Source organism: Oncorhynchus nerka, linkage group LG11 (assembly GCF_034236695.1).
Source record: "Oncorhynchus nerka isolate Pitt River linkage group LG11, Oner_Uvic_2.0, whole genome shotgun sequence".
Classification (NCBI taxonomy): domain Eukaryota; kingdom Metazoa; phylum Chordata; class Actinopteri; order Salmoniformes; family Salmonidae; genus Oncorhynchus; species Oncorhynchus nerka.
Window position 1 is genome coordinate 62,082,939 of NC_088406.1, and position 26,977 is coordinate 62,109,915.

Below are 26,977 nucleotides of genomic sequence, written 5' to 3' on the forward strand. Positions count from 1 at the left end.
CCCCACCATCTTTTCACCTGGCTGATAAAACAAAATTCAAATCATACACATTTTGTCTCCCTCTCTGATAGTATTTTTAATCAGATTTTTTTTGTGATTTATCTGAACCATCTCTCACTCCTCTGCAGCCTCACAAACGTCTGTCTCACCGTGTTTTACCCCCACCCACCTTCCTTCCTTCCCTCCCTGTTCTGTTCTTTTTTCTCTCTCTCTCTCTCTAACCGATTTTCATACACATCTGCAAGAGCCCCCGCTCTTTCAATCTTTTCTCTCCGTTCATTCAGTTGTGTTTCCCTGTCAACTTCAGAAGCGACCGATCACATTGATCAGGTGAGTTGAACACTTTGATTTCATGTCATGTTTATTCGTTTGATAAGCCTTTGTTTTCTCTGTCATGTTTGATGCTTTCTGCTCACTCCGTCTGTGACCGTCTTTCTCTGGGCCTTTGTCATTGATCCTTTCCTCCAATCTCTCCATCCTCTCCTTTTCTCTGTTGTCCATTTCGACATCTCCTCCCGATGTCCACACCTTTCGCCCCCAACCCCTCTCGACCCCACCACTTCAAAAACATAAAAATAAAAAAAACTTTATTTAACACGGGGAAGTCAGTTCAGAACAAATTCTCATTTACAATGACAGCCTACCGGGAACAGTGGGTTAACTGCCTTGTTCAGGGGCAGAACAAATTTTCACCTAACGGCTTGGGGATTTGATCCAGCAACCTTTCCACTAGGCTATCTGAACATGACAGTGTTTGGGGTGGCACATTATGTGACCACACTTGATTTCTTATTTTCTCATCCTGTCTTCCACTTCCTATTTAAGCAGGACTTAATATTTCCATTGATGTTCTTGATTTCCGTTTTTTCACGGTTGAGAATTGACCAAGCAAATTTAGCACGGTTTTGGTTGTGTTCGAGAAGGATTTAGACTCCTGCGGATGGACATAGTCATTCTAATCCAATCCGACTTTGTTTTATCAGTTGGAAACATGCACAGACACAATCAGTTGTCCGTTTTAGAAATTCATGTTGGTTTGAGTGTTGGATTCTAATAGTTCTCTGTGGGCTGGGCCTGGTTACCACAACACAGCTCAGCAATTGAAGCACCACAGAGATTATACTGACAGAACAGATGAGGTCATATGGTCTATAGTTCTGCTTTATTACTTAAATTGAATGAAAGAGAGTAAATTGGCCATACAGTGGTTATTGACCTCTTCTGTGTGTGCCGTTGTTCAGGAATGTAGAGAAGGTTAAAGGCTTTGCAGTGGTCTAAATCTTCAGTTACTTAGTGTTTTTGCTTTCTTAAGGGAAAATTCAGCCATTTTGAATCTGCGATAGTAATGTGAATGTTTAGACTGGGCGTTCTCTCTCTTTTTCCTCTCATGGACCTTCTTCTGCTAGTTGCATGCGTTGTCAAATGGTGGTTCAGTTTGCAAAACGAGGGAGGATGCAGGACAGGTGGCTCAGCCGCAAAAGCAGCCTTTAGTTCCTGTTAACAACAGCTTCTGGAGCACACCGCCATTTCCTGTGTGTCGGTGCATGCGTGCGTGTGCATGCGAGCACACCTTTGTGTTTCCGATGCATGAAATAAATCTTAACATAAATATGAAGTCCCTTTTATTGTACACTTAAAACAGCAAATACGTTGTAACCTACTTTGGTGTTCTGTTTCTTGTTCTCATTCTCCACCTCATATGAGTCATTTAGGCCTGTGTTACATTTCTTCCTATCACCCACCATGTTAGGCTGACATCACCTTATCCTCCATTTCTCTCTGTCTCTCTCTCTCTCAGTCACAATGAAGGCCAATATCACCCTGGCGCTGAGCATGCTCTCTCTGGTCCTCTTGATCTTCGTCCATGAAGCCACGCCTGACTCTAATGGAACTTTCAACGAGAACACACAAACTGAAAAGACGAGCGCGAGAGGTGGACTTTTAAATGATACCAGGAACTCCACTGACCAATCCACACCTGAGAAGCATGACAGAGGAATGCATGGTAATCATTCTGGCATGACAATAGCCCCCCCGAATGGTACACCCACATCCACAGAGAGTCAGACATCTGCAACATCAGGAAACACAACCCAGCAGACTGAAAAGACCACATCCCCCCCACTCACTAAACAGACAATCCCTACGTCTCTTCCCAAGACCTCCCCCAGCACCTCAACCACTCCATCCCGTAATAAACCCTCACCTGCTCCGTTCATCGTGGTCCTGGTCATCATTCTTCTCCTAGCGATTACCGTGCTGTGCTTCTACAAGTGGAAAAGCCGCCACTCAGGCCAGGATGGCTCCGCCCCTCGGCTGTTATTGGGCGTCAGGGAGCGCATGAGGGGCAGGGTTAGAAGCCTGGAGGATTGGCTGGGGCTCACCCTCTGGCCCGGGAAGAGAGTGGTGGAGGGGGAAGAGGAGGAGGGAGAGAAGAGTGGAGATGGAGAGGCTGCTGCAGGAGCGAGAGGGGGACAGGATGGAGATTCCTCAGACGACTACTCCAGTTTAGATGGGATTGACCTCAGCGAGAGAGCCAAGAACCTAGAGGATGATGAGAAAAAGGAGGCGGTGAAGAGGAAGAGTGGGAGCGAGGGAGGCCAGTATAACATGAAAGGAGAGAGGACTGATGGAAGGAAGGAGGGTGGTGAAGAAGAGCGAACAGGGGAAAACTCCGGTGAGGGAGATACTTGTGACCTCACAGCACTGTAAGGAAAGAGGGAGGAAGAGGTTAAGAGTGGGATAAAATAAAATTGTTGAAGATGTTAATTTTGTGACTCAATTCACTCTTCCTATGGAGTATATTTTTCATTTAAGCGTGTCAATGTTAATTTCAGCCAAATATAATTTTTTGGTAATCCCTGTTACATTTGTGTTTTAATAAACTGACTAATAGATTCCTGCTTCTAATTTATATCACACACATTTGCACAATTCCCCATTTCTGCTCAAATTAGTTGATGTTGAAAACAGTGTTCACGTGTATTTGTTTGATTTACAACTGCACCTACATTTTTTTTTTTAATAACAGATATTGAGATTTGTCACTTCAAAGTAAAATACGTCCTGGACTAAATGATTCTGAATTATAATTAATTTGGTTGGAGGTAGGTGAGTGTGTGTAAGTTCTCTCACCTGTGGTAAGTTGCAGTTGCCTACTAGGTACAAATATCCATTCAATCAGTTTAGTAAAGAGGAAAAACAGAACATTCTGCTGCATTAACCTCCATTGAAAAAGTGCAAGGGCGCCAAAATACACAGTATACAAAACATTATGAACACCTGCTCTTTCCATGACAGACTGACCAGGTGAAAGCTATGATCCCACATATTAATCCCCTTCAAATCATTGTAGATGAAGGGAGACAGATAAAATAAGCATTTTTTTTTTTTGCACCTCGACATTAAGGCGTTCCTAACATTTAGTATACCCAGTGTATTTGGCCGCAACCATACGTGTGCAAGAGAAAGTTTTCAGCGATTGTTTAATCACTAAATGTGTTAGAATTATTCAATTATTAGGACTGACCCACAGGTCAACAGCACACAGTTAGGGAACTATATCCTGCATTACCTCTGGACTATGGAGGCTGTTGTTCAATTCCTGTAACAGACAGATGGACTGACCAGACAGACATTGCATTAAACCAAAATGAATACCACAGAGTCCAGACATTCAATATGTCTTTATTCTTCAGGATTCTGCAACCCTATCTTCCTCACAACCACATTAGCCAGAGAAAATCAAATCAAACATTCCACTTTGATCCAGAACATGTCATCAGTCCATTAAATAATACTATATTTAAATGAAATATACATTTGCCAATATTATTTCCGTCCCCAGACACAAATATATGACACAGAGGTCTTGTGTCTTCCAAAACTAGTCCTCACAACAGTAAGCCAGGATAGTTGATGAAAGAGCCATGGATAAACAGAGTTCACCAAGAATGTGAACGGGTGCCACGTTAGTATCCATTTTCTTTGATCATTTGATTGAGCCTGACTGGAGCGCCAAATGGGCATTTACGACTTTTGGGACTATTCCATTGGTCCCATTTCGGCAGACGAGCTCAATCGAGCGGAGCTCAAGCGGTTAGAAAACAAATACTATTTGAACCCAGGTCTGCCCACATATACAACGGTTTGCTCGAACTATGGTTCTGCGTGACATGAGTAAAGTAAATGGGAGGAGTGCATGTTCAAAATAAAAGGCTAATTCAACATCGCTTCAGACACATGGGACTCATACATATGAGCCGAATTGCTTCACAGCTGTAATACGAGCTCATGTATAAATGCAGTCGTTCCCATAAACCAAAAAAATACTATATATTTTAAAGACCATCTTTAAGCAGAGTGTCTATTTTACACAGTGTTTTTGAAAATGTGCGTCATTCAATACTTTCATTCTTGCATTATGACCATGATCACTAGCCTAAAACGACCCATTTAGAGGTCGACTTTGGGAACGAAATACGGTCCAACTGCCTATTTCTCAACTTCCAAACAGAAAATGGAGCTGTGCCTTTGGTAGTTCATTGATGTGTTTTGCTGGTCGTGCGTGCCGTGCCGAACGTTGCTAGTTCGTTAGCCAATGTAGCTAGCCAGGAACTCCTCCAGTACACGTGGACGTCAATTTCACATGATTTGTTTTTGGCCAGAAACTGTAGAGCTCAGGAAGAAATGCCACTTCTGTAGTGAAATGTCTTATTCATCAAATTGTTTGGTTTTTTAAAGCATTAAATAACCTGGTAAGACCGTGCATTGATCAGTTATACAGTTTTAAAGCTGTTATTTCTGCCCAAAGTCGACCTTTAACATTTTGATAACAGCAATGTCAAATGCTTTGGCAGTAGTTGGTGTTCTCTTTGCTTATGTGGCAAGTTGAGAAACATTCAAGTGAAGTGGCTGGATCCCAAACTGATAACTCAACCCGTTCCCTAAACTCTTGTTGACTTCCCTTAGTGGGTCTGTGACAACTGGACATGTAAAAGCAGGTGGAGGTGGGCACCAAGCCCAGCACTACCACATCTGATTCTACTAGACTAATCATCAAGACCTGAATCAGGTGTGTTAGTGCTTGGCTGGAACAAAGACCTACACACCCTGTAGCTCTTCAAAATGACCACTAAGCTCACCCCCATTCAGACCTCAAAGGAATGAGTCAACGAGGGTATAAGGGGAAGGGAGCGAGTGCACAGTATGGGGATTGGGACCCAGACTGTGAGAAACACAGGGCCTCCTGAGGACGGCCGCGTTCCAGACAGACTAGCAGTTGTCTGCCAGATGTCACAACGCCTGGATAGGTGTTAAACATATCCGCTAACCACATCGTATGATATAGCAACCAGCGCCCAACTGTCGATGACGTGGCAATCAGCCATTGGTGGATGCGCGCGGCACGACTGCAAAGTAGTCGGCCTGGAACGCGGCCAAAAGCTCAGACTCCTCCTGACTCCAGTTCATCTCCGGTTACCCTTCTGCTTCTTGTTCCGGCCCGGCGTGCTGATTGGCTGCGTGGCGCCGTTGTCGGTGGGCGGGGCGGTCGGCGGGAGATGGAACGAGGTCTGGGAGAGAAGGTCCGACTCGCTCTCTCCTCCCCCTGAGGACTTGGCGAACGACCCGGGGAGAGAGAACTTGAGAGGACTGAGGAGAGAGAAGAAGAAGAATAATAGAAAGAAATGAGACATTAGAGAAGGGAAATACATATCAATCTGTTGGTGGGGTTGAGAGAGGTGTGAGATAGATAGACCTTCTCTCCCAGACCTCGTTCCATATTATATATATATATATACACACCATGCATGTTCATGCATACACACTACCCTAAGTATTTATTTGGACAGTGAAGCTAAATCTTTTCATTTGGTTTTATACTCCAGCATTTTTAGATTTGAGATCAAGTTAACCTCTCACCACTACCAATAACAGGGGAGGTTAATCATGTTATGGGGATACAGTGCCTTCAGAAAGAATTCACACACCCCTACAGCCCGAATTGAAAATGTATTATATTGAGATTGTGTCAAAGTGGAATTATTTTTTGACATTTTTTAAAATGAATTGAAAATGAAAAAAGGCACTCAAGTAAAACTTCAAGAAATGTTGCAAAGAAATTAACTTTATGTCCTGAATGCAAAGCGTTGTGTTTGGGGCAAATCCAACACAACACATGACTGAGTACCACTCGCCATATTGTCAAGCATGGTGGTGGCTGCCTCATGTTATGGGTATGCTTGTCATCGGCAAGGACTAGGGAGTTCAGGGGGATAAAAAAAAAAATCCTAGATGAAAACCAGGTTCAGTTTGATTTTCAGACTGGGAGACAAATTCACTTTTCAACAGGACAATTACCTAAAACTCAAAGACAAATATACACTGGAGTTGCTTACCAAGATGACATTGAATGTTCCCAAGTGGCCTGGTTACAGTTTTGACTTAAATCTACTTGAAAATCTATTGCAAGACTGGAAAATGGCTGTCTAGCAATGATCAACAACCAACTTGACAGTGCTTGAAGAATTTAAAGAATAATTTAATTCAGGCTGCAAAAACGGCAAAACAGATATGTGAAAATACCCTCAAATTAAAAATTAAAGGTGAATTTCTGTACTGCCGCCTCATACGAAACGTTTGATCTCAAATCCAAAATGCTGGAGTAGAGCCAAATTAAAATATTTAGCTTCAGTCGAAACAAAGCCGAAGGTGAGTGTATGTCCGTGCATACGTGTGTGTGTGTCACCTGATGGGGGTGCGTGGACTGCTGTTGTGTCTGCGCACGGGACGTGTCCGCGGCTCAAAGGAGAAGCCCTCCTTCAGACTCTCCAACACAGAGGGAGCCACGTAGGTAAAACCCTGACAGACAACATCCATTAATTAATTATATAGGATGACTAGTCATTCCAGCAACACTTTCACTACTCTATGTTGGTTTGGGAAAGACCAGAATAAGGGGTGTTTTGTTAAAGGTGAGAACAGGGTCACGTTCAATAATACTCGCAGCTGAAACCGTTTTAGAACTAAAAACAACCTTTTATTGGACCAGTCCCCATTTGTCAATTTTGTTCCGTTTCGTGCCAAATGAACATGACCCATGTGTGAGGTTGAGAAGAAAGCGTGAACCCATGACAGAGAGAGGTGAAAGGAGGAAAATTACTGAAGGAAAAGATGAAGGGAGCAAAAGGAGAGAGATGGAGCGGTGACAAAGGAGGTAATCGTGGTCCCGTGTGGCTCAGTTGGTAGAGCGTGGTGCTTGCAATGCCAGGGTTCTGGGTTCAAATCCCATGTGGGACCAGTACTGAAAACGTATGTTGTTCACTACTGTAAGTTACTCTGGATAAGAGCATCTGTTAAAGGACTAAAATGTAACAGTCTCACAGCGAAGGCGTGTTCGTGCTGGTGGCTGATTGTGGAGTCGTCAGGACTGTCCACCGGAGTCTGCTTGGTGAACCTCGTGTCAAACTGACTCACGTCCTCATCCGACTGCTACAGGGGGTGAAGCGAGAGGGGGAAGTGGTTGAATAGAGAGAGAAGACACATAAAATGCGGGGATGAGTATGTTTACATGCACACTAATAATGAGATCTTCAACTGATTATGGCAATAGGCTGTGCACAGCAATAGTCATGTGAACCCTTTACTCTGCTTATCTTAATCTGCGTAAGGTCAAAATCAAAGTAAGCATACGCCGATTAAAACATCTGGTTTTCTGAGCAAATCGTTTGAATTATTAAGACGTGTAAAACAGCTCAATTGGCGTTCCAGCAGCGCAAGCCTCTGTCTAATGTGCGAGTGAAGAGAGTTCGGAAAAACAAAAACGTATGCAATCTTAGAAATTGTTTTCACGTAAACGTTATATGTCCCGAACTTAGAACTGATAAGGCTTCCCAAAAATAACATGGTCGCTGTGGTAGAACGTTTATTTTGATTGACGATTTTCTGCATTCATCAAAAAGTCCCATCAGTCCCATTTCCATGTAAGCCGGATTATGGAAAATCGTTCTTGTAAAGCATGTAAACGTTTTAAACCAACTATTATATTCACCTGACTATCCCCAATAATCATATTATTGTGCGCATGTAACCGTACTCAGAGGGATGGAGAAACTGTACTCAGAGTGGTATGCCACAGTTTCAAACTTTACAGGTACGTCCTCAATTATATATATATATATATTTAAAAAAGACAGCACAGATTTGACATTTTAGCTATCGAATACAAAGCGACTGTTGAGAGAGTGACAGTAGTATAGTGGTCGTACCAGGCATGGCTTGTAGGGCGGCTCACACCTCTTACTCAGCAGGTCGTCCCAGTTGATGTGTCTGAAGAAGGGATGCTTCTGTAAACCCAGCAGAAAAACCCCCCCGCAGCACTTAGAATCTATCCCTGTACAACGCAGGTACAGGCTCATGAACTATTGGATTTTGTTCAATTTGCTATCAGTATAAGAACTGATCATAAAGCAGGCTTAGGGTACATTTCATTTCAGTCAATTCAAGGAGGTAGACATTTCTGTTCACTTCCTGAATTGACCCCAAGCCTATTACAATGGTTGATGATGTCAATAGAAAACAAAAAAGATCACCTCTATGTCTTTACAGTCTGCCGCACTGGAGCCTAGCCTCTGAAGAGGACTCTTCTTCAGCAGCTACACACAGGGACAAAAGAGATGATTATACATTTCACTTGCTTTGGCAACGTAAACATGTTCCCCTGCCAACGAAGCCCTTTGAATTCAATTGAACAGAGAGATGAAGAAAAACAGATGAGGCGAGAGAGGAGAGACAGAACAAGAGAGAGTAAGGCAGTGGGCGAGAGAGAGAAAGTGACCTCTAGACTTAGGAGGATGAATGTTCTTCAACCTAACGAGATGGGGAGGTGTGGGCGCCTCTACCTTTTTGATCATGTCTCGGGCGTCCAGTGTGAGGTAGGGCGGTAGGTTGAGTTTACACTTCAAGATCTTATCAATGGTCTTCTTCCTGTTCTCAGCTGTGAACGGAGGCTACGGGGGACCAGAGGTTTGAGTCAAACGTCTTTCAAATGGTATCTGATTGGTTTAGAAAGAAGCATCAAAAATGTTCCCATTTCCCCCCCCATCATTCATGCAGGCGCTCTCCCTCCCCCTCATTCTGTCTGTCTCTCACCGAGCCCGTCATCATGTCATACATCAGGGCACCAAGACTCCACCAGTCCACCGCCCGGTTGTGCCCTGTACGCGTCAGAATCTCTGGAGCCCTGAGAGGAAGAGAGGTGGAGGCCGAGAAAATGTAAGAAAGAGGGAAAGAGTGAGGGGCTAGAGAGCGCAGGTAGAAGAGTCATAAGAATTGGCTGTGATTCGATTCTCAACCTTCTCCTATAAGTGTGAACTGTTCACTCCCCTTCCTGGATTGAAAGAGAATCCAATATGCGACAGATTTTTATGCGAATATTCTAAAACCCGAATAAATAAAATCTGCACAAGTTTATCATAAGTCATTTCATCTGTAGCCTAATAAATTGAATGATTTTCCCCAGTCGAAGTGGCATGACCACACACCATATCATCCCGTGACTCAAGTTTACCTCAATATGATGGTTATTATATCAATATGTGCGCATAAAGGGGTTTCCACCTCCATTTCTCGTATAATTCATTTTGCAGACACAAAAAGATGTTGATTCAACAAATTATCTGTTAACATTACTGACTAGCTACCCCCCTTTATAAAATGCTACCATCATAACCGTTTTTAAATGTTTAAATATACGCTATTACACAACTCGCATAAAAACATAGTTCGTGTAAGGAATATGGCGGAAATGGCACACTAGGCCATGCAGCCCATGGACAAATGTAACGTTTTTAAATCCACACTTGACTTCAGGAAGGAGGGGAAGAATTGTACTAGAACTAGTTAGGTGAACTAAGACCTATCTGAACTATGACTACTACAGCGACCCGTAGTGCAGCCTCAGAGAGCGATAGCACATATAGAACAATGAGACAGATATTTCACTGGACGCATAAATATGAAGCATCCGCGTGGCGTTTCCACTCACTAGCAAATATGGTAGTGAGAGGAGGCCCACTGGTGGGCAGTGGGAGAAGATGGAACGAGAAGGACTTTGGCCAACATTATGCACGTTTTCTCATCGATGAAACATTGGATCAACACAGTTCTGTTCACAAAACTAGAATATGTTATGAACAGAGTGGACTAAGTTTTGTAGACCTTAGCGTTTGCCAAAGTTTAACAAATTGCGCTGTTTAGGAGTGCAAAGTTGAATTGAGTCAACGGAAATGTGCAGATGCATGCTAGAACGGGCCAATTGGATCTCGCTAGCCCGTGCTTGGCTCTGCACACCTCCTTGTTTGTTCTACCCACTATGACTCATCTGTTCACATTGGAAACGACATCTATCTTGGTGTAGCTATAAAAATCTTTGGCGATAGCCGACTCAGAGACGGCATCCTCATCAGCGTGGTGCTAGACTCACATGTACTCTATGGTCCCACAGAAGGTGTGCGTGACCGCGCCGTCGTGAATGGACTCCTTACACAGGCCAAAGTCGGTCAGCTTGATGTGTCCTGGGAGACAGAAACACAATATCGCTGTCAATTCTAAACCATAACAATAATCCAATCCATAGCAGATCAATTTTTTTTTTTTTTAAAGATGCTATGTTAATCTCACTGATATTGATTTCTACGTAACAGACAGACACACCTTGGTGGTTCAGCATGATATTCTCTGGTTTGAGGTCTCGGTAGATGATTCCATTTGAGTGGAGGTGTCCCAAAGCAAGCACGATCTCGCCCAGATAAAAACTGTTTGTCAAAGAGGGGAAAAACATTTATTAACACTCCTCTGTACGCATGCGCAACACTCTCTCCTACAAAATGTTCACATGGAAATTCACTGCTGTTTATGGCCTCAGCGTCACACTTTCTCGATGATAACCTGAAGCTAAGCATCTGGCTTTTACCAGGCTGTGTCCTCCATGAAGATTCCTTCCTTCTCCAGCTGCATGAACAGTTCTCCACCTGATAAACAAAAACACCATTAAGGAGATTGAAGTGTCGATAGAAGTTGACGTGCCAGGATTCAGAGATCGACACGGTTCTCCTACCCCAGATCCCCTCCCTCCAGGACGAGGTCAAAAGCATACAGCAGGTCCCTCTCCCTCCCGAATCGCTCACCACTGAGACACTCCAGGATGAGGTAGAGTTTACCCCCGGTCTGGAAGGCGTACAGCAGGTCCACGATGAAGGGGTGCCGCACCGTCTCCAGAATCTCCCGCTCCGCACGTGTGTGGGCCGTGTCCTTGGCGTTACACACGATCTTCGCCTGGCAGGGAGAGAAAGCGAGGGATGGGTGGGAGGAGAGGGGGGGGGTGAAGATAGGAGAAAGTCAGTTGTGTATTTAGAGGTATTACATTTTGCCCTGGTACCGTAGCAATGTTTAGAGCATTCTTTTGGTTGAGAAAAATGATTGAGAGGAATCTTATGTACCTTCTTTAAAACCTTCATGGCGAATATCTTCCCCGTCTGTGCACCCTGCACTTTCCGTACCTGGAAAACCTGCAAGTAAAAAATACAATTGTTAAAATAGGTTAATGACAAACGGGATGAGTTTCTGATCAAGAGCATGGTGTATATCCAAGTACATTGTGAAGCTGAAACTCTTAGAAATACAAACACGCACTGATTGACGGACGGACACACACACACCTTGCCATAGCCCCCCTTGCCCAGCACACTTAGCAGCTCAAAGCTGTCTGGTCCGATCCTCTCACTGTCTCTGTTGACAACGGCACTGGTCAGCTCTATCTCTTCTGTCTGAACACTAAGTGAGAGGGGGATAAGAGAGTTAGGAAGAGGGGAATGAGTGAGGGTGAGTTTAAAGGATTCAGTGAAAGATCAAACCAAATTGTATTAGTCACATGTGCCAAATACTACAGGTGTACACCTTACAGTAAAATGCTTACTTACGAGCCCCTAACCAACAATGCAGTTGAAAAAAAAGGGAAAAAAAAAGAGTAAGAATAAGAAATAAAAGTAACAAGTAATTAAAGAGCAGCAGTAAAATAAAAATAGCGAGACAACACACAGGGGGTACCGGTACAGAGTCAATGTGCGGTGGCACCGGTTATTTGAGGTAATATGCACATGTTGGTATAATTATTATAGTGACTATGCATAGATAACAAAGAGTAACAGCAGTGTAAGAGGGGGGTGTGGGCAATGCAAATAGTCTGGGTAGCCATTTGATTAGATATTCAGGAGTCTTATGGCTTAGGGGTCAAATCTGTTTTGACCCTCTTGGACCTAGACTTGGCACTCCGGTACCACTTGCCATGCGGTAGCAGAGAGAACAGTCAATAACTCGGGTGGCTGGAGTCTGACCATTTTTAGGGCCTTCCTCTGACACTGTTTGGTATAGAGGTCCTGGATGGCCAGAAGCTTCTTTTAAGTCTCCCGAGGAGAATAGGTCTTGTCGTGCCCTCTTCACGACTGTCTTGGTGTGCTTGGACTATGTTAGTTTGTTGGCGATGTGGACACCAAGGAACTTGAAGCTTTCAACCTGCTCCACTGTAGCCTCGTTGATGAGAATGGGGAAGTGCTCAGTCCTCTTTTTCCTGTAGTCCACAATCATCTCATTTGTCTTGATCACGTTGTGGGAGAGGCTGTTGTCCTGGCACCACATGGCCAGGTCTCTGATCTCCTCCCTATAGGCTGTCCCGCCGTTGTCGGTGATCAGGCCAACCACTGTTGTGTCATCAGCAAACTCAATGATGGTGTTGGAGTCGTGCCTGGCCCTGCAGTCATGAGTGAACAGGGAGTACAGGAGGGGACTGAGCATGCACCCCCGAGGGGCCCCTGTGTTGAGGATCAGTGTGGCGGATGTTTTGTTACCTACCCTTACCACCTGGGGGCGGTCCATCAGAAGTCCAGGATCCAGTTGCAGAGGGAGGTGTTTAGTCCCAGGGTCCTAAGCTTATTGATGAGCTTTGAGGGCACTATGGTGTTGAATGCTGAGCTGTAGTCAATGAATAGCATTCTCACATAAGTGTTCCTTTCGTCCAGGTGGGAAAGGGTAGTGTGGAGTGCAATAGAGATTGCATCATCTGTGGATCTGTTAGGGCGGTATAGAAATTAGAGTGGGCCTAGGGTTTCTGGGATAATGGTGTTGATGTAAGCCATTACCAGCCTTTCAACGCACTTCATGGCTACAGACGTGAGTGCTACGGGTCGGTAGTCATTTAGGCAGGTTACCTTAGTGTTCTTGGGCACAGGGACTATGGTGGTCTGCTTAAAACATGTTGATATTACAGACTGTCAGTGATGACACGTGCCAGTTGGTGAGCGCATGCTCGCTGTTCACGTACTGGTAATCCGTCTGGCCCTGCGGCCTTGTGAATGTTGACCTGTTTAAAGGTCTTACATCGGCTGCGGACAGCGTGATCACACAGTCTTCCGGAACAGCTGGTGCTCTCATGCAATTTTCAGTGTTATTTGCCTCGAAGCGAGCATAGAAGTAGTTTAGCTCGCCTGGTAGGCTCGTGCCACTGGGCAGATCTCGGCTTTGCTTCCCTTTGTAGTATGTAATTGTTTGTAAGCCTTGCCACATCCGACGAGCATCTGAGCCGGTGTAGAACGATTCGATCTTAGTCCTGTATTGACGCTTTGCCTGTTTGATGGTTCGTCGGAGGGCATAACATTGAAGGTTGTGCAATATAACAAGAATATTTTGACTTAGGGATGCCACCCGTCAGATAAAATACCGAACGGTTCCGTATTTCACTGAAATAAACGTTTTGTTTTCGAAATTATAGTTTCCGGATTTGACCATATTAATGAGCAATGGCTTGTATTTCTGTGTGTTATGTTATAATTAAGTCTGACTTGATAGAGCAGTCTGACTGAGCGATGGTAGGCAGCAGCAGGCTCGTAAGCATTCATTCAAACAGCACTTTCGTGCGTTTTGCCAGCAGCTCTTCGCAAGCACAGCGCTGTTTATGACTTCAATGTGAAATGGCTAGCTAGTTAGCTGGGTGTGCGCTAATAGCGTTTCAAACGTCACTCGCTCTGAGACTTGGAGTAGTTATTCCCCTTGCTCTGCAAGGGCTGTGGCTTTTGTGGAGCGATGGGTAACGCTGCTTCGAGTGTGGCTGTTATCGTTGTGCTCCTGGTTCGAGCCCAGGTAGGGGCGAGGAGAGGGACGGAAGCTATACTGTTACACTGGCAATACTAAAGTGCCTATAAGAACATCCAATAGTCAAAGGTATATGAAATACAAATGGTATAGAGAGAAATAGTCCTATAAATACTATATTAACTACAACCTAAAACCTCTTACCTTAGAATATTGAAGTCTCATGTTAAAAGGAACCACCAACTTTCATATGTTCTCATGTTCTGAGCCAGGAACTCAAAGGTTAGCTTTTTTTACATGGCACATAATGCACTTTTACTTTATTCTCCAACACTTTGTTTTTTGCATTATTTAAACCAAATTGAACGTTTCATTATTTATTTGAGGCTAAATAGATTTTTATTGATATTAAGTTAAAATAAGTGTTCATTCAGTATTGTTGTAATTGTCACTATTACAAATTAATAAAAAATCAATTCAAAAAGCCGATTAATCGGTATCGGCCTTTTTGGTCCTCCAATAATCGGCCTTGGCGATGAAAAATCATAATCGGTCGACATCTAATATATACTCCAATTTAGGCACTCCTTCTCTCCAAATCCTTACATCTTTTATGGTTCAACTGGAAGATGAAGAGATAAGGGAGAAACAATGGTTTATTACCTTAAGGGGATCTGACCTGACCTCAACCCCCTTGATGCCCAATCCAAAGATCTCCACCCGTATCCCGTCTGGCAATCCGGTGACTGCCTCCCATCCACCCAACACATGCCAAAGCCATCTGGCTCCTACAGATAAACATTAACTTTTGATGTAAAAAACAGTCTCTATCACTACTTAGATACCATACTTCTGAGTATAACACTGTCCCAAGTTTAACCCAGAATCCAACCGTTTGTAAGCAGGAATCAGGAGGATAGAATTATGGTCAGATTTGCCAAAATGAGGGAGAACTTTGTACACGTCTCTGTGTGTGGAGTAAAGGTGGTCCAGAGTCCCCCCCCCCTCTGGTTGCACATTTAATATGAGGATAGAAATTTGTTTAGACTGATTTAAGTTTTCGGCTACTAGGAGCGCCGCCTCTGGGTGAGCGTTTTCCTGTTTGCTTATGGCGGAATAAGCTCATTCAGTGCGGTCAGTGACAGCATCAGTGGTGGTATGTAGACAGCCATGAAAAATCCAGATAAACTCCAGGTAGATAGTGTGGTCTACAGGTTATCATGAGATACTCCACCTCAGGTGAGAAAAACCTTGAGACTTCCTTAGATATCATGCATCAACTACTATTTACAAAAATACATAGTCCCCCGCTGCTGTTCTGTCCTGCCGATACAGCGTATAACCAGACAGCTGTATGTTGATAATGTCGTTGTTCAGCCACGACTATTACAGTTTTGAATGTCCCATTGGTAGTTTAGTCTTCCGCGTAGGTCTTCAATTTTATTTTCCAAAGATTGCACATTTGCTAGCAGAATGGAAGGCAGTAGGGGTTTACTCGATCGCCTACGAATTCTCAGAAGGCAGCCCAACCTCTGGACCCTTTTTGTCCACCTTTTCTTCACGCAAATGACAAGGATCTGGGCCTGTTCCCGGGGAAGCAGTATATCATTCACGTCAGGCTCATTAAAGGAAAAAAAGGATTCTGCCACTTCGTGGTGAGTAATCACAGTTCTGATGCCCAGAAGTTATTTTCTGTCATAAGAGACGTTAGCAGCAACATTACATACAAAATAAGTTAGAAAATAAGTTACAAACAACGCAAAGAAACTAACCAAAAACCACAATTGGCTAGGAAAACATAAAACGTCAGCCATGTTCTCTGGCGCCATCTTGTCAATATAGTCTCAAGCAAGAATGGTGGACAAGTGACTACATTCAGAGTTCCACTTACAGGTCTGTCTCTGCTACGGTGAAGTCACAAACATCATCCTACAGAGCACAAGAGGGCCAGAAGAGAGGGGGTCAAAGTTAATTCACTGTAGAGAAGAGAAGGGTCACTGGCAATAGACTGAAGATAGCATTATTTAATATCACAGAACATGCATAAATCTTTGTTTTGGGGAACAACTTTGTAGTTAATATGCTGTTTATTCTGGGCGTTTTCACTACACTGAACACATCCCCGATCTGACACTCTGATAGCAAGTTAGTTAGGTACCCTAATTTACTTCCATAACAACAAAAAAAGTGTCCTCAAATTCCCAACAAAACAAGTGACAAATCCCCACCTCTGCGTCGCTAAGGTCTTCTGACTCCAGGTCAATATCGAAAACACCAGCCATCCTGCGAAATAAATTAGAGTTATAGCTTAGCTAGGTGTGAAATGTCATTACAAAAACGACAGAGAGTTCGCAATGTGAAACACGCAGTTGTTGTTACTATCCAGTTAGCTATGCCTGACATGTGCAAATACTAAGCAGCTACACTGTCAAAGCTGGACAAGAAGCTGGCGTTATCTAACGTTAACCTAGATAAGACCGGTTAGCCTGCGTAGATGCTATGGGTGAAGTTTATTTATTAGAGAATATTTCTTACTGGGCCCGCGGGCAGGGAAGGCAATGCTAATGCTAGCTAGCTATAGCTGTTGAGCGGTCAACATGCATAGTTGGAGATAGCCGACTAAGCCGACTAAACCGACTAAACTCAACGATTTACAATGGAGTTGAGCGGTGACTAATCTGGGGGACAGGAGTTCAACGACGTTATAAAACTAACTCCTGATTTCAGGACTCAAAAGAATAGCCCGCATTGTTGGGTGCTGAAATCAGTAGTTATTGATAAAAAACTAAATTTATGTGATGTCGGAGCTCCAGTCCGCCCACAGCCACACTAGTCGCCTCCATCTTAAAATCGCAGAATTTAGTTTAATCGGCTAGATTCAAGAGAACCAGTCAGAGAGCTAGCCAGCAAGCCAACCATGTGAAAGTTCAGACTGTGTTGGAATGTAGAAATTAGAGAACCAAGTTCGTTGCGTCACTTGAGCTAGTTAAATGACAAAATTGACTGTATCAAACATACATATTTATTTAATGATCACATCGGTTTGAGAGCTGGTTTGACGGCTACCGCTAACTAGTATCGTTAACGTATCACCTGTGGGTCGTCGTATGCAGTTAACGTTCGTTAGCTAACCTAGCCTAGCATTTCACCTCGGCTCATACCTTCATTCGTCGTGACCACTGAGTCAGTGAGCTTATAAGGAAGCCAGGTTGGCTGATTCCACTTTCCTTACTGTGTCGCTCGCAACAGTCTCGTTTGATCTAAACTGTAGTCATAAAGAAGAATACGATTATCTTAAAAAGCTGTCTGTCACCTCGCTCTGGTCCTTGTTGCTGTTCTGATGTTTGTTTCTCTTGGCATGTGTGAATGAACTTTTACCTTTTTTTTTAGCTACGTCATCAGTAAAAGTCTTGCGATTGGCAGCTTTTTATTTTACAGCAGTACATCAGTATATGGAACTGTTTTATTTTATTTTATTATAAACAAAACAGAACAAACAATATACAATGTACAATCACAAATATAGCAAGAGACGTACATGAAAAAAAAGTTTCTAGAAAAGTGGACATGGGCATTTTGACAAGTGCAGACATGGGTCAGAAAGGCAATTCCCATTGGGGGAAAAAAATGCATTCCAGCTCTACAGAAGCTGTTCAGGGGTCAGGGACATTATGGTCTCTCCACCAACTGACTTTATCCCAGTTTCACTATCGAGGTTATGAACATTGTGTATGCGGACCTGACACCCAATTGTAGAGCACCCCATAGGGCTCTGGTCAAAAAGAGCGCACGTTTTTGTTATTATAAGGAAGAAAATATTTTCTGATAAAAAAAAGTAACAAAAACGAAGAAAAAAAACACTCCAATAGATGCGCTACCCAGCCTATTTGGATGTAACAAGCAATCTTTCTTTTCTTTTTTTTATTGTCTCTGGCGTTGTCTGTTTCAATCAAAGGCAGTAGCTCTTTTGGTGGTTTCGTTTCCAGGGTAAACAGAAGTGAGAGAGAGAAAGGCCTACAACCTAAACACCTCTGTGACCGCAGCTTCTTGCAAGACCAGTCCATAACACCCCAGCTCAGAAGCAACTGTCGTTTCACCTATGAGAATACAACACCAAACCATCGCACTATGCATATATCATTTACGACAAAGCTTTTTTATTTTAGGAGGCTTAGGCAATTTTTTATAAAATCATATGTTTCAAGGTATGACTCTGAAGGTTTGCAAATGGCAAACCTGATTTGAGCTTTTTTTTTTTTTTAATGAAGGTGGTCTACATCTGAAAGGAAGTGGAACTTTCCTGGAACTAGTGGTTTTACAAGTGAACATAACTGTCCATTGTCAGACTGGAACTTGTGACCTGTAATTCTGCTAGAAACAGCATACAGAGAATGGCATCTCTTTGGTTTATCTTAATGATTTGTGAGTATATTTTATTGGAATTGCAGAGGGTCTTTTTAATGAATAGCCTGATTTGATTATACAAGTTTTTTTCTTCTTTGATTGAAATAGAAAATTGCCTAATGTGTTGTAATCTATCTATCAAACAGTGTTCATTGTCAAGCCATGGCAGTCTGTGGAGGAGTCTGTGTTTCGAGAGGTCCAGCTTGGAGATACTGCCATTTTGCTCTGCAATATCTCTTATCATTACAAGATAACCTGGTTGAAGCACAATCCTGAGCAGACTCCTGCCGTTTTGCTGTGTGTGAGTCTAAACGGTGGAAATATAATCTATGGGCACCGATCCAATCTTCGTTTCGAGACAGAGATTGCCAACAGGTCATTGGCATTGAAAATCAAGAGCGTTGAGGACACAGACCTTGGATTGTATTACTGCATGGGAAAGATTGGGGAAAGTATGATGGTTGGGGGAGGAAGCAGACTTCACGGTAAGAGGGGATTTTTGCTAGTCAAAAACACGTGTATTTTTCACAAAATGCCATTTAATATCATATTTACTCTCACATTCATCTTGCCACCCAGAACCAAATCTCACTTGCGCTGGCCAGCTACTCAATTTAGAACATTTTAATTGTTAAATATGTCACAAAATAATATTCTCACTTTATGTTCAGTCCCTCCAACTATGACTTTTGAAGTTTACAAGCCTATTCATCATCACTGGTGGTACACCTAATCATCAACTGATCTCAGAAGTAATTTATGTCACTATTTTTCAGTGTCTGGCCTTGAAGCTATAAATGAATCTTCTACCACTTATGAACAAGGTAACATAAATCTAGAAACTAAATGATATTGCAACTTAAATGCTGTTTCTTACTCCATTCAACACTAACAAAAATGAGCCATGCAATGTAACATAATATCAGCAGGTAACGTTAACCCCTGCCTCTCTCATATACTTCTCCTTTTAGCTTCGCCTGCATTGTGTAGTTGTACCTCCGGGCTCTCCTTCGCTCATCTGCATGCAGCTGTAGTTGGACTGGGTCTGTTGGGGATGATACTGACAGTTTGCATCACTCATCACAAGACCAAGAAAAGAAACATGACAACCTAAATGGTCTGGTGAAAATAAGCTGCTCTGAATGCTTTTCTTGCTCAGTGTGTTTCAGTGTCTGATTACAGTATCATATATAATAAACCTGAATGCCATAGTCCTACAGCATGTATTTTGATGATTTATCTTAAGACAAATTATATTGTGGTCTTGTGGCTTTGGAATTTGGGTCAAGTTTATCAGGAAGGAAGGACTCATTTTGTCTCAGGGTGTAATATTTCCTGCTGCATATTTTGACATTCGTATTTGTACTTTTTGCACTTGGGCCTTTTGAAATTAAAATAAATAAAAGACTGCCTGAGGGCCTGGCCAACAATGTGACTTTATTATAATAAGAAAAGGAGCTAGACTTTTATACTAAATTTCACCTACTGTCTGTCCCATCTCTTTTAATCAGAAATGCAAACATGTGTACCGGTAGTCTGTACACTAAATAATATTTTTTTGCAGTGAGTTGTTGACTCTACCGTCTATGGAACAAATTGATTAAGTACATGTCCAATGCTCATACAATAATTGGTTCTGTGTGCTGTTGTAAAGCTAGCAAAACAAATCGACGAGCAGACAGACACCTGTTCTGACCTGTCTGCCTAGCTAAGTCTCAACAGTGCTCAGGTGAGTTATTAGCAGTTTTAGATTGAAATCATGTGTAAAATATGCTGTTGCACAATGCCGCTTAGTTTAGCATGTTTTTTTCCCAGCTATCCAACAACATTGATAGCTAGCTAGCTAGCTTGAGCGTGCAAGCATTTAGCTAGCTACCTCTACTTGCTAGCCAGCTAATGTCACCTAGTTTAGCATATTTTTTTGTTGCAGCTATCCGGGCCAGACGTGACGTGTATAGACGTAAAGGACATTTTTGTGACCCTAGTTGACCTTTTCTGCTGCTTTTGAGACATGGTTCAATCCCACCTTGGGGCACTACTTGTTGAGTAATTAAACAATCACAATACTGTAACTACTGGTCACTCTATGTATTATTTTTGTAATATGTATTCATTATAGAATTCTGTCAGCTATTAATGATAAACATGTTTTACTGCACTCTATAGAGTTTTAGGCCTAGATATCTTGCAATGTATTTACATATTTATAGACTGTGTGTGTGTGTGTGTGTGTCACATCCTGACCTTAGTTCCTTTTTTATGTCTCTATTTTAGTTTGGTCAGGGTGTGAATTGGGGTGGGCATTCGATGTTTTATTCTATGTTTTGTATTTCTGCTTTTGGCCTGGTATGGTTCTCAATCAGAGGCAGCTGTCAATCATTGTCTCTGATTGAGAACCATACTTATGTAGCCTGTGTTCCCACTATGATTTGTGGGTAGTTGTTTTCTGTTTTGTGTGTATTGCACCTTGCAGAACTGTTTGTTTGTCTTGTTGTTCTTTGTTCAAGTATTCATATTTATTACAAGTATTATGAATACTTACCACGCTGCACCTTGGTCCTCTTTTTTTATATATTTTTTCATTATTATTATTTTTACCTTTATTTTACTAGGTAAGTCAGTAAAGAACAAAATCTTATTTTCAATGACGGCCTAGGAACAGTGGGTTAACTGCCTGTTCAGGGGCAGAACGACAGATCTGCCCCTGAACAGGCACCTTGTCAGTTCGGGGATACCTTGTCAGTTCGGGGATTTGAACTTGCAACCTTTCGGTTACTAGTCCAACGCTCTAACCACTAGGCTACCCTGCCGCCCCCTCTTCTCCTTCTCCCGACGACAATCGTTACAGTGTGAGAGAGAGAGATGCATGTTGTCTTTATTTTTCCTTGTCAGCCACTCATCTCTGCTTTTCTGCTTCATAAAAAGCTGAGGACTGGAACTCCCTCCAGGTCATCTCTCTCTCTCTGGTCTTTGGTTGCCTAGTTTTTAAATCGCTACATTCATTCATTGTGGAGAACAAACATCAGTTTGGCTGGAGCGATGTGGATGGGTAGCCAGGGAATGGCCTTGGTACATACATTTTTGGGGGATTCTGTATTGTGTCAGGTTGACTGTTGTGTCCTCACCTTTGTTATGACCATTTCCTCATCTCCAAAGTGTTACCATGGTTATGCATAGGCGTCTCATATTTTTTTTTTGTGAGAAACATTTCAATTTGGCCCTCGCCATAAAGGCCAATTCCCCTGAGTGTAAAGAGTTATAGTTATTAAGAGAATTAGAAATTGTCATGAAAAGTTGGGTCCCACATGGGTAATTTGACAGTTTTTCTTGGTTGAAATAATATGTTTAACTACTCTACATTCTTTAAGTTACTGCTGTGGTAAAGAAAATGGACATGGCTCCTAATGCAGTGGATGACCAGTATATTCAATGTCTAGAGCAGATGCTAAAGAAGGGGGGTCTATTGAAAGCGGAGCTGAATGCCAGTATGGAATATCATGCTGAACGGGAGTTAAGGGCTTGTAAGTAAGGTCTTTGACCTGTTGTAGTCGGCACATGTCACAAATACAATTGGATTTGATTTACATCTGCATTGCTTGCTCTTTGGGGTTTTAGGCTGGGTATCTGTATAAGCACTTTATGACAACTGCTGATGGAAAAGAGGCTTACTAAAACGAATGTCATTGATTGCTCGTATATGCTTCTATTCGTGTCAGAAAATCGAAATATCTTACATTTCCTCAATAGGAAGTTGTACCTTAAGCTAACACATTTTCCTGGTCTTTCCTGCTGGGGACAGGGTGCTTCAGGTTTGGGAATGGCAAGAGAGAATTATAATATTAGCTATAATTAGTGCCTACATGTATGAATTAAATTACATTTGAGTTAGCTGTGCATCTCATCTGATTGAGAATTCAAATCAAACTTTGTCACATGCGCAGAATACAACAAGTGTAGACCTTACCGTGAAATGCTTACTTAAACCAACAGCGCAGTTCAAGAAGAGTTAAGAAAATATTTACCAAATAAACTAAAGTAAAAAATAATAAACACAATAAAATAACAATAATGAGGCTATATACAGGGGGTACCGGTGCCGAGTCAATGTGCAGGTGTACAGGTTAGTGGAGGTAATTTGTACGTGTAGGTAGGGGTGAAGTGACTATGCATAGATATAGATAATTAACAGCGAGTAGCAGCAGTGTACAAAACAAATGGGGGGGGGTTCAATGTAAATATTCCAGTGGCCATTTAATTGTTCAGCAGTCTTATGGCTTGGGAGTAGAAGCTGTTAAGGAGACTTTTGGTCTTAGACTTGACCGCTTGATGTGCGGCAGCAGAAAACAGTCTATAACTGTTTTCTACTCCCAAGCCATAAGACAGTCTATAACTGTTTTCTGGGTGACTAGAGTCTCTGACAATTTTTGGGGCCTTCCTCTGACACTGCCTATTATATAGGTCCCGGATGGAAGGAAGCTTGGCACCAGCGATGTACTGGGCCGTACGTACTACCCTCTATAGCGCCTTACGGTCAGATGCCGAGCAGTTGCCATACCAAGCGGTGATGCAACCGGTCAGAATGCTCTCGATGGTGCAGCTGTAGAAGTTTTTGAGGATCTGGGGACCCATGCAAAATGTTTTCAGTCTCCTGACAGGGAAAAGGTGTTGTTGTGCCCTCTTCATGACTGTCTTGGTGTGTTTGGACCATGATAGTTTGCTGGTGGTGGACACCAAGGAAGTCGAAACTCTTGACCCACTCCACTACAGCCCTGTCGATGTCAATGGGGGCCTGTTCGACTCGCCTTTTCCTGTAGTCCACGATCAGCTCCTTTGTCTTGCTCACATTGTGGGAGAGGTTGTTGTCCTGGCACCACACTGCCAGGTCTCTAACCTCCTATAGGCTGCCTCATCGTTGTTGGTGATCAGGCCTACCACTGTTGTGTCGTCAGCAAACTTAATGATGGTGTTGGAGTCATATTTGGCCACACAGTCGTGGGTGAACAGGGAGTACAGGAGGGGACTAAGCAGGCACCCCTGAGGGGCCCCAGTAGGAACCCTGAAAGGTGCCCAGGGTCCCTGCTTATCTGCGTGAACATGCCTTAGACATGCTGCAAGGAGGCGTGAGGACTTCAGATATGGCCAGGGCAATAAATGGCAATGTCTGTACTGTGAGACGCCTAAGACAGCACTACAGGGAGACAGGACGGCCAGCTGATCGTCCTCGCAGTGGCAGACCACGTTTTCTTTTTATGAAGAAACATCCCTTTTTCAGAACCCTGTCTTTCAAAGATAATTTGTAAAACCCAAATAAGGCTTTCATTGTAAATGGTTTAAACACTGTTTCCCATGCTTGTTCAATATATATATACACAAATTGCTTAATCACAGAGTTCCCCAACTGCTCCCCCCACCCCCCAAGTTAATATATATATATATTTATTAAATTATTAATAAATAAAAAAAATCATCATCAAGCATTAAACAGATTCATGTCATAGTTAGCTTATGACATGAATCTGTTTTACACTTGATGATTACTGCACTTTTTGAAAATATTTTTTTACTACCGGAAATTAAACCATTGCGTAAATCTGTGTGGTGAGAATCATATTGTCCAGCAGAGGGCGATGTCACACTATTAATAATTCAGTTGAATGACTTCCTCATCTGTGAGTTTACATCGTGTCAAGCTTTTTAAAGCTTCAACATCACAGACCTATTGGCCGTTTAAATGATCACCTTCTCTTTTGTACAATGCCACACACCCTCGCTCGCCTCATGATCCTAACCAAAAAAACGAAGTGTTTGTTTTCGGACACCGTGACCATAAAGTGCAACAAGCGTGGGCAAAATGGAGATAAAGTGTCTGCTGCCAAGTAGAACCTGTGCAATCAAGGTCGGCTCCCTCCAACAACCCTCCAACTCCTAGCCTACTACAATTCACCTTTTGGTTTAATTCCCAAAACAAAAAGTCTAGAGCTTGTTTTAGAACGCATGCTCTGCACTTTATTTTGTTAGTAGGCAAATAGGTCTACATTAGGTTATAATGACTCTATTACGGCATTCCTCCAGAAGGGCATCTTCTGAGGCTGAGGGGAGCTTTTCCGAAAGGCATGGTGCTGTGGTTCTGTATGGAGATCACAAGCTCTTCACCTGGGCAGCAGTGTCGTGATGGCCGGAATAGCCTATACAGAGACTACCTAAAACCACGGCAACAGAGTTACTGTAAAGTCTGGGAATAAGCTTATGCCAGACTTAGCCTACATTTAACCTCTCCCTTGTTCATTTCAAAGTCCATATGTTCATGACCTGATTCATATAAATCATGTCAAATTATTTTTAATTCATATGAACCCCTCCTACAGAATATGCTTTGGCAAGATTTGGAGTGATGAAATAAATATCTAAATATTCTATCAAAAAAATATTTTGAGTGGCAAAGACTCCAGTGGTCATACATAATTCATAGATTCACCAAACAGCTATTATTATTCTATGAGTCATTATTCCTGGTATATAGTACTGGTTATGATTCATTATTCCTTGTAGATACTACAGGTTATGATTCATTATTCCTGGTAGATACTACTGGTTATGATTCATTATTCCCGGTATATACTACTGGTTATGATTCATTATTCCTGGTAGATATTACTGGTTATGATTCATTATTCCTGGTATATAATAATGGTTATGATTCATTATTCCTGGTATATACAACTGGTTGTGATTCATTATTCTTGGTAGATACTACAGGTTATGATTCATTATTCCTGGTATATACTACAGGTTATGATTCATTATTCCTGGTAGTAGTACTGGTTATGATTCATTATTCCTGGTAGATACTACAGGTTATGATTCATTATTCCTGGTAGATACTACAGGTTATGATTCATTATTCCTGGTATATACAACTGGTTATGATTCATTATTCCTGGTAGATACTACAGGTTATGATTCATTATTCCTGGTATATACTACAGGTTATGATTCATTATTCCTGGTATATACTACAGGTTATGATTCATTATTCCTGGTAGAGTACTGGTTATGATTCATTATTCCTGGTAGATACTACAGGTTATGATTCATTATTCCTGGTAGATACTACTGGTTATGATTCATTATTCCTGGAATATACTACAGGTTATGATTACAGACAGAGCCCAGAGAAAGGGATGATACAATATTGAAATAGTCATAAGTTGATGAGGTGCATGCATGGGGATGTCCACGTCACCCAGAGATATGCCCATGCTGTAGAAAGAAATATACCTAGAGGACTCAAACGTCACTGTTGTAGTCACAATGCAGCTAGTGCTATCTAGACTTGCGGTGGCAAACAAATCCATTACATTAGAAACCTAAATGTGAAGTAAACTAAACTGAGGAGTAACAGACAATGGACACTTTTAACTTGAAAATGTGCAGGACACCTCTTTCTGGTGAGCGTTTTTTCAGTGTTCAGGCACACACATATATATATATTTTTCTAGAGGCGAGCCCGAAGTTCGGAGCCGAAGAATCATCGGTGATTGGTCAAGAGTAGGGATTCTTCAATAAAGTCTTTATTGTTCAACGAGAGACGAATCGTTTTCATGCACATCTTCTCACTCTTATCCAGACCGGTTTACAGTTAGTGCATTCATCTTAAGATAGCTAAGTGGGACAACCACATTTCACAGGCATAGAAAGTAAATTTTTCCTCAATAACATAGCTGTCGGTAGAGGGTGGGGGGGGGGGTCAAGAGCAGGTTAAGTGTGAGGAGGACTATTTAAGATACATTTTTGAAAATGTATTAAAAATAAAAAAACAGAAATAACTTATTACATAAGTATTCAGAACCTTTGCTGTGAGACTCGAAATTGAGCTCCGGTGCATCCCGTTTACATTGATCATCATTGATATGTTTCTACAACTTGATTGGAGTCCACTGGTAAATTCAATTGACTGGACATGATTTGGAAAGGCACACACCTGTCTATATAATGGTGCAGTTGAGGGTGCATGTCAGAGCAAAAACCAAGCCATGAGGTTGAAGGAATTGTCAATTGAGCTCCGAGTCAGGATTGCGTTGAGGCACAGATCTGGGGAAGGGTACCAAAAAATGTCTGCAGTATTGAAGGTCCCCAAGAACACAGTGGCCTCCATCATTCTTAAATGGAAGAAGTTTGGAAGCTATCCGCCAGGCCAAACTGAGCAATCGGGGGAAAGGGCCTTGGTCAGGGAGGTGGCCAAGAACCTGATGGTCCCTCTGTCAGAGTTTCAGAGTTCCTCTGTGCAGATGGGAGAACCTTCCAGAAGGACAACCATCTATGCAGCACACACCCTACTACTTTGCCATTCCCAATGTTTAGCTGAAATTTACGCCACTTCATTATTTAGTGACAGCACAGCGAAAAAAAGCTGTTCGCGCCTCTTTTTATA

At 42.4% G+C, this 26,977-nt stretch overlaps 2 protein-coding genes and 1 non-coding gene across 5 annotated transcripts; 2 read left to right on the forward strand and 1 right to left on the reverse strand.

Annotated features, from left to right (window-relative positions):
* Positions 1 to 203: 203 nt before the first annotated feature.
* LOC115137282 (uncharacterized) lies at positions 204 to 2,897 on the forward strand. Its single transcript, XM_029673505.2, has 2 exons — positions 204 to 330; positions 1,799 to 2,897. Exon 2 carries the CDS (start codon positions 1,804 to 1,806, stop codon positions 2,710 to 2,712), a length of 909 nt encoding a protein of 302 aa, XP_029529365.1. The 5' UTR covers positions 204 to 330; positions 1,799 to 1,803; the 3' UTR covers positions 2,713 to 2,897.
* Positions 2,898 to 3,667: 770 nt separating this feature from the next.
* On the reverse strand, positions 3,668 to 17,527 carry LOC115137281 (ribosomal protein S6 kinase beta-2-like). Of its 3 annotated transcripts, none has more exons than XM_029673501.2 (16): positions 17,456 to 17,527; positions 16,371 to 16,425; positions 16,034 to 16,071; positions 11,718 to 11,832; positions 11,499 to 11,567; positions 11,187 to 11,334; positions 10,973 to 11,030; positions 10,714 to 10,814; positions 10,484 to 10,574; positions 9,151 to 9,241; positions 8,901 to 9,008; positions 8,592 to 8,654; positions 8,268 to 8,345; positions 7,384 to 7,491; positions 6,749 to 6,861; positions 3,668 to 5,652 (listed from the first exon to the last, which is right to left on the reverse strand). In XM_029673501.2, the coding sequence occupies exons 1-16, from the start codon at positions 17,500 to 17,502 to the stop codon at positions 5,469 to 5,471; spliced, it is 1,467 nt and encodes a 488-aa protein (XP_029529361.1). In that variant the 5' UTR covers positions 17,503 to 17,527; the 3' UTR covers positions 3,668 to 5,468. The 3 variants fall into 3 exon arrangements, with proteins under 3 accessions (XP_029529361.1, XP_029529364.1, XP_064880794.1); XM_029673504.2 differs by having other exon boundaries at positions 17,304 to 17,503; XM_065024722.1 differs by lacking the exon at positions 17,456 to 17,527 and adding an exon at positions 14,806 to 14,930 and having other exon boundaries at positions 16,371 to 16,408.
* Positions 7,225 to 7,300, forward strand: trnaa-ugc (transfer RNA alanine (anticodon UGC)). The gene has a single exon. It is a non-coding gene; the product is annotated as a tRNA-Ala (tRNA).
* Positions 17,528 to 26,977: the final 9,450 nt, after the last annotated feature.

Bases quoted from the DNA above. Each gene is read 5' to 3' on its own strand.
- LOC115137282 (XM_029673505.2), top strand. From the start codon at position 1,804: ATGAAGGCCAATATCACCCTGGCGCTGAGCATGCTCTCTCTGGTCCTC.
- LOC115137281 (XM_029673501.2), bottom strand. From the start codon at position 17,502: ATGCCAAGAGAAACAAACATCAGAACAGCAACAAGGACCAGAGCGAG. The intron at 8,346-8,591 runs GTGATCTTTTTT...CTGGGTTTACAG, and splicing joins CAGACTGTAAAGACATAGAG to AAGCATCCCTTCTTCAGACA. The intron at 7,492-8,267 runs GTACGACCACTA...CACCCCCTGTAG, and splicing joins CGCCCTACAAGCCATGCCTG to CAGTCGGATGAGGACGTGAG.